Source organism: Arachis ipaensis, chromosome B03, assembly GCF_000816755.2.
Source record: "Arachis ipaensis cultivar K30076 chromosome B03, Araip1.1, whole genome shotgun sequence".
NCBI lineage: Eukaryota > Viridiplantae > Streptophyta > Magnoliopsida > Fabales > Fabaceae > Arachis > Arachis ipaensis.
In genome coordinates, this window is record NC_029787.2 from 5,473,746 (window position 1) to 5,484,660 (window position 10,915).

Sequence of the window (10,915 nt, forward strand, 5' to 3'; positions counted from 1 at the left end):
TTAATATAGTTTTTAAATAATAAAAAATAATCACTTGTAAATATTTTTGAAATATGTATTAGGAATGAAATTATAAGCAACTAGTAATAAGTGTATATTTATGAATTAAACATGTTTATATAAATGTGTTGATTTTAAGTTGAACAAAAATCCTTAACTGGCTAGAAATTTTGTTGGCAGATTCTAGCTGTGTGTGTATGGAGATGGTGGAAGGACTTGAACCTCTACGATTCAAAGATTTACCAATTTTTAATTTGGGAGAATCTGAAACAGATATCATGGTGAAACAAGCAACTGAATCACTCTCAGTAAAGCCATCATTAGGTGTCATCTTCAACACTATCGAATTCCTCGAATCTTCATCGCTCCAAAAACTTCGGAACCTCTACAAAGTTGGTGTGTTTCCCATAGGACCCTTACACATGTGCATGACGTCATCAGAAACACAAGAGAAGAATAATAATTGTTCAACAAGCCTCGTGAAAGAAGACTATAGCTGCATAACATGGCTGAACGAACAAGAGCCACGTTCAGTTCTGTATGTGAGTTTAGGAAGCATAGCAAGTTGGGAAGAAAAAGAACTAATCGAAGTGGCTTATGGTTTAGCAAACAGCGAACAAAAGTTTCTATGGGTGATAAGACCAGAAACAATAAAGTCGATTCCGGAAGAAGTGAAAAGTGCGGCAAGAGAGAAGGGTAAAATAATAAAATGGGCACCGCAGAAGGAAGTTCTGGCGCATAGAGCAGTGGGAGGGTTCTGGAGCCACTGTGGATGGAACTCGACGTTAGAAAGCGTGTGTTTTGGGGTTCCGATGATGTGTCAGCCGTACTTTGGGGACCAAAGAGTGAACGCGAGGTTGGTGAGTGATGTATGGAAGGTGGGGATAGAGTGCTCAGAGATGAGGATAAGAAAGGATGAGGTGGAAGGTGCGGTGAGGAGGATGATGGTAAGTGAAGAAGGAAAGTTGATGAGGGAGAGAGCGGTGTTGATGAAGGATAAAATTAGGGTAGGTATTAGAGATGAAGATGCTTTAAATAAGCTTGTTCATACTATCATAATGTCTTCTTCTAATTCTTCTACACCACACAATAATCATAACTCGTCATAGTCATAGCCTCCATCTACAGTACATTACCTCTTTATTTTCACGGTGTAGCTCATGATAATATATTAGATTGTTTAAAAATATTATTTGTATATTAAAATGGAAAAGTCTAGGGGCCAGCAACTTTGTGAAATTCTGGCCAGCATATAACCATCAAAGAAAAGTGAGCCATTGGATGAAATTTCACATCCATCTCACACCATTAAAACTATCATTGATGGCTATTTGATGGCTACAAATCACAAAGTTGCTGGCCCCCTAGCATTCCTCTATTAAAATTAGTCACTAAAATCAATCACTAATATATTTACACTAATATATTTATGTATAAATATATGTGTAATATAATTTATTTTATATATGTATCTATATTTCAATATATATTTTATATTGATAATTAATTTGAGTGGTTAATTTTAATATTAATCTAACATATCTCTACATTGTTTTGCATACTAGAATGTTCTTCTGTTGGTTCTTTGGACACACCGGTGTTTTTTTACGTTTTAAAAAAACATATTTCTTGTACAAACTGAAAAAAGATGTTTATACATATCCTTATGTAAAGTTACAAGCTTCAAATAAATGTATAGTTTATTATGCATTGACTTTTAAAATTAATATTTGTACATAAAAATTATTAAAATTAGTTAGCGCCACACCATATTAATGGCTTTTAGCTTTAGGGGACACATGTTTTTCACATTAAAAAGTTCCTGTATAGATAGAAATTAGTTTTTTCAAAGAGAAATGTCAGAACATAATTAAAATTTATTATTTTTAGTTATTATTTTTAGTTATTAATTTAATAATATATTTTAATTTATATTTTTAAATATTAATAATTAATTAATAATAAAAAATAATAAATTCTGATAATCTTATAATATTTTTCTACAAATGTTTATAAATTAATTATTTTTTAATTTTAGTTTAACTAAATCGAGTATTTTAATTAAACTGTTTGCCTGACACACACCATCAATAATCAAGCAAGATTATCTAGGCTTACTTATTTACGTGAAGATTAACCCTAAATATTTTTTGCATTGATAAAACAGTGCAAGACTTTTTCATTATGAAAAACTTTTCTTCATTAGTAATATATATGTGGTGCGTGTTTTTATATTTTAAATTAAGTAAACACGTTTCATGATTCAAAAATATGTAATTCGATATCACATGTAGAAGTTTATAACCGATTTTTTTTCGTCACCCAATGTAATTAAGACATTTCTTGTGTTTATATATGCAATGGATTAGGGGACTAAGATTACGAGAATTGTAATGATATGATTTCCTAATTCCTAAACATTGTATGATATGCCTATTTAATTTGACCAAACGTATATGAGAAAATAGTGTCACATTAATAATGGGCACGGCCCACCTATACCATAGCATGTGTGAGTAAGTAAAGTATACAGGGGTAGGCAGATTCATTCAATTTATGTTATCGGAGATATAACCATTTATTTTGTATTCTGTTCTTTGTTTACGCTTAAACTGATTGGATGAGACAACATAAATAATTTGAGCTATCTTTTCCCTTCTTCCCTCTCCTCACTAGATATGTAGCAACAACGCCGTACTCCAAGTCTGATCTCCACTATATCCTTTAATTTGACACACTTTTTTCACTGGTAGGTTCAATGAAGTTCTAGTTTTGTGTTTTTTTTTTAATCTAATGTTGTAAAGTCTTAGTTGATTATTGAAATTATTGTTAGTTGTTTGAATGATACTTGGTTAAAAAAAGCTAACAAAACCAGCCCAACAACTCAACAAGTTGCCATTCATAAATGTATAGGAAGTAGTTAAATACTGATGCATGCTGAGAGCAGCATCCGCAAGAGTCAAGACGACGGAGGCGAACTTGTATAACACAATTAATAGGGTTGAAAAACGTCTACGTTCATTCTTCCCAAAGATTCAGATTAATGGTTAAGAATAATGGAAAAGTCTACAGGGCCAGCAATTTTATTGCATTTTGGCCAGCATGTAACCAGCAGAAAAATGTGAGTCATTGGATGAAATCTCACACCAATATCACACCATCAAATCATCATTGATGGCTAGTTAATGGCTACCAATTACAAATGTTGCTGGCCCTAGCATTGCTCAAGAAAAATTATTTCAGATTCTAAGGGTAATAATAATTTGTTGACCTTATGAGTTTAGTTGCTTTTAATAACCTATCATTTTCCTCTTAATAACCGTAAGGAGATCAAACCCAAAATCTCATAATTCACTCATACCCTAATACATACCTCTTGCAACTCATCCGAGTCTTAGAACCTAAAACCCACTGAATAGTAACTAAGTGGTAAACACTAACATTTCATACGTACATTAGTTAAACCGCACACATATGGTATACATTCTTAACATACATACAGTGATAACACGAACATTGCATTAGTGTAAGGAAGCAAACAGAGAATCAATCAGAGCCTTCAATCTCAACGACCCTAATGTTGGAGGCTTGTTGATACTTGGGAACAGTGATAAGCAGAACCCCGTTGTGCATATTGGCCTTGAGTTGCTCAAGGTTAGCGTCATCAGGTACCTTGAATCTGCTCATGAAGTTGCCGCTTTCCACGCTCACCTGAAGCACCCTCTCCTCTTGGAGCTCAACCAGAACGTCCTCATCGGTGAAGCCAGGTAGCACCACCTTCCACACGTGTGCCTTCGAATTCTCCCTCCAGTCCAAGCGGGTGTTCACGGATGACCCCAATCCCAAACCCGACAACATGTTGGAAAACGGGGCGGGCATGAAGTGGAAGGGGTCCCACAGCTCCATACGGGAACCCAAGAATGCATCAACCAAAGAGTTAGAGCCCTCGCCCTCACCATCCTGCTTGATTGGCACTATCGACATCCTCAACCCACTCTCTTAACTCATCACTCTTCACACTTTCACAGCCTTTAATCTCTCCTCACTCACCGACTCAGAATGTTCCAGAATGCACCCCCTTTACCATTGGATACGGAAGGGTAATTTTGTCATTTCATGGATCTAGAACCTACTGCTGCTTCATTTTTTTAATTTTTTGGAATGTTGGTCTTGTTTTTTCTTTGTTGGATTAGGCCCATAGGAACATTTGTTTTTTTACTCAAGTGCACCTTGTTGGGCTTGTGAGCCCATATTCCATTAACCCTGTCCAAAAAGAAAAAAGAAAAAATAATTATGACGGGAGAATAATGCAGCACATGTGGAGGAGGGCAATAAGTCAATGAAGGGTAGGATGGGATTCTGATTTCTGAGCTCTGAGCATATATTATTTCTTAATATGTGAATCATATAATTAAAAGGCAACCTGGATAGTCACCATTTTAAGCTACATAATCTTCTCTAATCCTATTATTTTCTATAAAGGATATTATATATATATATACATACTAAAAATAAATCATCAAATAAATTAATATTTGTGTATATTGGGTTACACATTCTTTAGTTAACAGGATAATCAAACTTAGACAAATAATCAAATTTCTCTATTATAATATAATAAAACTCTTTTATAAAATATCAAACATAAATTTCTATAGGCAAGTATCCAATTGATGACTAATTATGTTATATGATTGATTCTATAATGGCATTTCTTTAGGCTAAAGTAAAACAACAAGATCAATTGAAAAAGGAGGGAAAAATAATGAATGTATGAGCAAATTTTGATATTATAGTACTATATACAGCATGACATAATAATAACAGGATTGTGATGTTATTTTTGGTCAGGTAAAGGTTGCTCCAATATTCTTATACCAGCTAGAGTGGTACAAGCTTTGCAACATCACTTTGAACAAATGGCTGTCACCTCTGGACCTAAAGCAGCTGCTGGCTTCCCTCCCCTGCATGGTAACACTTTTCATATCAATTAAATTATGAGAATAATACTAAATGACTGAGAATATCCAATGTAATTTGATTTTGTATGTGTTTGTACTTTTTAGATGTTTTGGTGAGTAACAGGGACGGCATGTACTCACTGCAGAAGCGGCAATCACGGAAATCACAGCCAAATATGCAGCAGGGTGATATGATTCTGCCTCAAGAGTGGACCTATTGATATGATTCTGCATCCATTTCTCTCTGTTATGAGATTTTGCATGTTCATAGTAATGATAATAATGATGATGGTGATCTTGGCGGTTTCTTGAAAAGGAATAAAGAACAAAATGAACTCCAGGGTCCCTACTATACCGATCTCATCACATGGAGAATAGTGTAGGATGATCAATACTAGTACTATCTAGCTAGCTAGCAATAATTATGGCTCAATTTGTTTTGGAATTAAGGGTGGATCAATAATAACATCTTGTATAATATGAGCCATGACGAGTCTCTTAGCTTATAGCTTAGAACTAAGCCTTAGCTTGATCAGAATTCAAAATTAATAATAAGGATGTCTTTTATAATCCTTTGCAATAATAATTCAGCTCTAGTTATGCCTTAATTACTTTGCTCTCTCTTGTATGTATTTTATGTTCAACGAAAATGCTATATGTATATAAAAATTCAGACTTTAAATCTGTTATTGATATATATATATATAAGCATTCAATAATATTTTATATTTCAAAATATATACAAGCAGGTAGCAGATTTAATGGTTAATGTTTAGCGTATAGGTAATAATATGGTTGTATTTACAATCAAATGCGTGTCTATGATAGAATGCAAGGCACGTCAACCAAAAATGACAAACTAACTTGTCTTTTATTTGACTAACTCCATATAGGACAAGAGAAGAAACAATCTACCATAACAAGAACAATTTGCAATGCAAGTCACGCGTTGTGTCCCGTAGTAAGAAGATTTGTAGAATATTTTGTAATGGATTTTACGTAGAAAATAAGTAGGATTCTTTGCTGTTTGTGGTACAAAATAAAAGGATTTAGATTCCCTGACTTTTTCTTTCAAGCTGCATCCATGGTGAAATAAAGTAAAGGCCATCTCTTAGTCCAACTCTTGATATGTCTCTTCTGTTGTTTCACACTTTCTTTCCTTCCTTGGCAATCCTATCTTACTCCCACTCTAGGTACCTTTGCTATTAGCAACTTATTAATTATATGCATATCTTAGAGAAAAGTCAGTAACTTTATTAAATTCTGACCAGCATGTAAGAAAAATAAGAAATTTCATATTATTAGATAAAATCTCACACCATTAAAATCATTATTAATAGCTACTTGATGGCTACAAATTACAAAAGTTTTTGGCCCTCTAACACTCCTCTTTATATAATTCATGGCTAATAAACTTCATATTGTTCAACAATATTATTGTCTACCTATACTTTTTCTTAGTATGGCATGTAGTATACTCTAGACAGTCATTACTATATCCCTTCTGTGAATTTATTCTTTTAAAACCCACTTAAAGAAAGACCCAAAACAAGGCACCGAAAATACTAGTCACAATTTTTGGTGGGCTTGTGAGCCCGTATTCCATTAGCCCTGCCCAAAAAAATATGCAGCACATGTTGAGGAGGGCAATAAAGTTATAAGTCAATGAAGGATAGGATGCGATTCTGACTTCTGAGCATATATTATTTCTTAGTACGTGAATCATATAATTAAAAGGCAACCCGGATATAAATTAATAGTAAAAATACGATTACAGTTTAATTATTCTGTTAGTTTCTATAGTTTTGCGAAATTTTTAATTAGGTCTCTATACTTTTTTTTTTTAATTGGGTACTTGTACCAATTTTTTTTTTTCAATTAGGTCCCTCTTGGTAATAATTAGCTTAATTGTATAGAGACCCAACTAAAAAAAATTTAGTGTAAGGACCTAATTAAAAGAAAAAAAAATATAAGAATCTAATTAAAAATTTTGTAAAACTATAGAGACTAACAGAATAATTAAATCTATGATTAACTATTATTATGGCATAGCTAGGGTTATCATTTTATGATTAAATAAAAGTGACCATAGTCATCACTCATCATCATCGATCATATGAAAGATGATGCCTTATTGGCCACCTCGTAGCTAGTCATGGAGAAGTTCTTGACCTGAATCATTGTGCAATATGCTCTCAATAATTGGAGTCCAGACCAGACATCTCAGGCTGCCGCTACCCGCTGGCTAGTACATTTTATAATGTCATATCTATTAGATTTTATAGTAAAGTAGAATCTACTAGTCATTATTATATGAGGAGTGTTAGGACCAGTAGTATGATGTGTAGTTATTAATTAGTCTTTATCAATATTTTTTATAGTATGAGATAATATTTAATGCGTAAAATTATTTATTTTTCTTTTGATGGTTAAGTACTGGTCAAATTTCAATAAAAGTGCTTATTCCTTAGATTTTTTCTTATTATATTTACTTGTTTTTTTTTTTCTATTTTTTTCCTTTCCTGAACTATAATTCAGATTGAATTTGGATTCTTTTTAAGTGAAAAAATTGGTAGAGTGTAATCACTATTGATTTTGTAATTTTTATAAAATGTATATCCTATTATCTTAATTTAAAAGTGATTAATTCTTTATTTTAAATGATTTTTGATCCGTTCAGATTATTATTTTTTATTGTGTTACTTAACTCTTTACTTTAGAGAATCTTCCGTTCAAATTATTATTTATTATTGTGTTATTTAACTTCTCACTTTAAAAGATCTTGATCCGTTTAAATTATTTTTTATTATTTTATTACCTAACGATTTATTTTTTTATCAAAAATGCTATTTGTACACTAAAATCAGTCACTAAAATCAACTACCAATATATTTGTATATAAATATATATGTGATTTAATTTATTTTTAATATGTATTTATATTCTAACATATAAATAGCTGATTTGATGACTGATTTTAGTGTACACTTAGCTTAACTCTTTTTTTACGTATAACATAGAGGTTTGGCGTACAGCATGCATGTGCCACAGACAAGGAGTCAAATTTCAGACATTGTTAACTCTTGTTAATATGGTAATGACAACTGTCAACAAAGAAATTAATAATTAGGATTAGGGATTAAGGATAACAATTAGCATTACCTTATGTCTTGAATTAAATACAAATACCCCTTTGATCTGGAGAGGAGTAAGAGCAAAATAAATTATTATTTGCGCTTGAAAATATTGTTGATGCCAAGACGTTAGTTCGTTATGTTAAAATTAAGATTATGCCTTAATATCAGTATTATACACATCTCACATGTTCAAATTTCAGTAACCTTTTATTGCCAAACATTCCATGTATAATTGTATATGAGCCAAAGAGGGACGAATTAGTATTAGTTAGACAAAAATAATTAATATGTAATAATATGCGAAGAGTTGGTGAGAAGCATGGTCACAATTGGCATCAAAAGTGGTTGATTAAGCAAGTGCAAGTACCATCATTACAGCGTTCGGATCTTATTGGTAATAATGATGTCCGGCTTTAAACCCTCACCTTATATTCATCGTATAATTAAACCCTTCAATAATCTTATCATCCATTGCTTTTCAAGTATCTCCTCTGTTTCATATGGCCCTAGCTAGATGTATATATGTTATCTTATTCGCTTTCGGTTTCGATTTTGTGCTCCATAGTAACATAATAATGACAACATTGATCTCAATTGTCAAGCGCTCCCTCGAAAGGAGAATATACTTTTCTTCCCTTTAATTATTTAATTAACAGTACTTTAGATGATTTTACTTCGCAACAACAAAAGTGCAAGTTTGGTCCTATTCTATATTTTTACTTACTTACTTACTTTCCATGATCTAACATATATTTTTACTTAGTAGGTTTGAGCTAATAAGTGTTCACGAGATAGCGACATTAAGACTCTATTTGTTAGTTTGTGTTTTTAGGGTTTTATACATTAAAATAAGAGGAGTGATAGGAGTCAGCAACTTTTGTGATTTGTAGTCATCAATAATATTTTTAATAGTGTGATATTTCATCCAATAGTGTGGAATTACTCACTTTTCTTTTGCTGGTTACATGCTGGCCAGAATTTAATAAAGTTGCTGGCCTCCTAAACTTTTCCTTAAAAATAATACTGCATATCTAAGTCTTTTTGTTAATTAATTTCAATTAAGTTGATCTAATATAATAAAAATCAATTATGATTAATATTATTTTAAATCTTATTATTTAACTTAATTGGATTTAATTTATAAAAAAACTTAAATATGTAACATTACTCAAACATAAAATTAAAGCATATTTGTCATCTGAATTATGTTAGGTAACTAATGACTTTTTTGAACAACATGAATAACAGACCCTAAAATTGACCATATTCAAATAAAATACACTACATCCCCAAATTACTCACCTAAATTTTAATATTAGAATAATCATCCACACACATAGTAAAGTAAACATCCAATATATTAATTATTCACATTATTTAATATTTTTATTGTCTACCTATACTTTTCTTTGTCCTATACTAAATTCAAGCCCAAAAAAAATGTATAAAAACACTAAAATAGCCTATCATAAAATTGTATAATCAATATTAAACATCCATTAACACTTCATAAAGGTGCAATACCATGATGAGGACAACATATTCTATCGAAAAGTTTTGAAGTATACTAGTACATCAGTGTGAATTTTAACTGTTAATCTTAATTATATATTTTATATATATTTTTTATAATTAAAATTAACAGTTAAAAATTACTTAATATATAATATATCAATACACTTAAAAGTTTTTCTATCCTATAAATAGAGAATAAAAAAAAAGCATTTTCAATTATTATAATAAAATAATATTTTACTCGTTAAATCATCAAAATGTCTTTATTGATATCAACTCTAGTTCATACTTCATTCATTAGAGAAAATGAGATTTCGAATTACTTACTTAGTGAGTTTGCTAAATTTACGAACAATATCTTAATTTTTTATTGTTTTAGTAAATTCTAAGACTAAAAATATAAAAATAAAAAACATTTTATTAAATAAAACAAATTCTAATTAAATTTAACACGGTTTATGACGATTATACGGCATGGAAGAACCTCGTAATATGCTAAAACATAAGTACACATCACAAGTGAATAGTTTTGTGTCGTGTTTCTCTTCGGATAATATATATTTTTAGAATTATTAAACTCAATTGAGAGTGGTGTACCTACAAATAAAAAATAGAAAAGATAATAGAGGTTATTTACGTCCAAATATGAAAATGGAAGCCAGCACCACCTCTGCCATTGCCTACGCCGAACGTCAAAGAACAGAAGAATCCAAATCGGAAGCAAGAAAAGGCAAATACGAAATTATCAAAACCGGAGAAAAAATGAAAATGGAAAATAAAGAGATAAAAAGGAACATAATTGAATTGAATAATTCATCTGAATAAGGACACTTATAAACGACGATTTATCCCTTGTGGGCCAACTGCAGTCCAATCGAACGGCCCATACATAGGATGGAATACTTAAGTGGGTCCCATTTAAGCCCATCTTTGGCAGAATGGGCCCACCATTATTTTAAATAACACTTTCCACAAAGGCAACCCAATAAAATGTGGGTTCAAGTGGGGCCCGAAGTACATACTCTCTCTCTTTCTCTCTGTTTACTCTCGGCGCCTGTCTCTCTCATGTCCATCACCGTATTAAACATAAAAATTTATGTTTGAATAAAACATCTAAAAAATTAAGATATAAGGTAATAAATTTGTGCTTTAAACACAACAAATTTAGATTGTCTTAAATGAAAAATTTAAGAAAATGATAAAGTAAGAATTTAATTATTATTAAATTTGTAATTTTTATAAAATATGTATTTATTATTTTAATTTAAAAATAATTAATTTTTTATTTTATTATTGTATAAC

General features: G+C 31.1%; 3 protein-coding genes and 1 long non-coding RNA gene across 5 annotated transcripts in view; 2 read left to right on the forward strand and 2 right to left on the reverse strand.

Moving 5' to 3' along the window:
* The window catches only part of LOC107629034 (UDP-glucose iridoid glucosyltransferase-like), a 3,638-nt gene extending 2,519 nt beyond the window's left edge, over nucleotides 1-1,119 (forward strand). Inside the window, exon 2 of the mRNA XM_016331714.2 lies at nucleotides 181-1,119. Coding sequence (XP_016187200.1) covers nucleotides 181-1,109 — 929 coding nt within the window. The 3' untranslated portion in view covers nucleotides 1,110-1,119. The remainder of the gene's footprint in view (nucleotides 1-180) is intronic.
* Nucleotides 1-5,544, forward strand: part of LOC107629035 — a 41,373-nt gene extending 35,829 nt beyond the window's left edge. For both annotated transcript variants that reach the window (XM_016331716.2, XM_016331715.2), the window contains exons 4-5: nucleotides 4,852-4,971; nucleotides 5,067-5,544. In XM_016331716.2, the coding sequence (XP_016187202.1) occupies nucleotides 4,852-4,971; nucleotides 5,067-5,182 (236 nt within the window). In that variant the 3' untranslated portion in view covers nucleotides 5,183-5,544. The remainder of the gene's footprint in view (nucleotides 1-4,851; nucleotides 4,972-5,066) is intronic.
* On the reverse strand, nucleotides 3,254-4,072 carry LOC107629038 (18.5 kDa class I heat shock protein). The gene has a single exon (XM_016331720.2). It carries the CDS (start codon nucleotides 3,982-3,984, stop codon nucleotides 3,547-3,549), a length of 438 nt encoding a protein of 145 aa, XP_016187206.1. The 5' UTR covers nucleotides 3,985-4,072; the 3' UTR covers nucleotides 3,254-3,546.
* On the reverse strand, nucleotides 4,664-5,300 carry LOC110269906. The gene is made up of 2 exons (XR_002358749.1): nucleotides 5,060-5,300; nucleotides 4,664-4,964 (listed from the first exon to the last, which is right to left on the reverse strand). It is a non-coding gene; the product is annotated as an uncharacterized LOC110269906 (long non-coding RNA).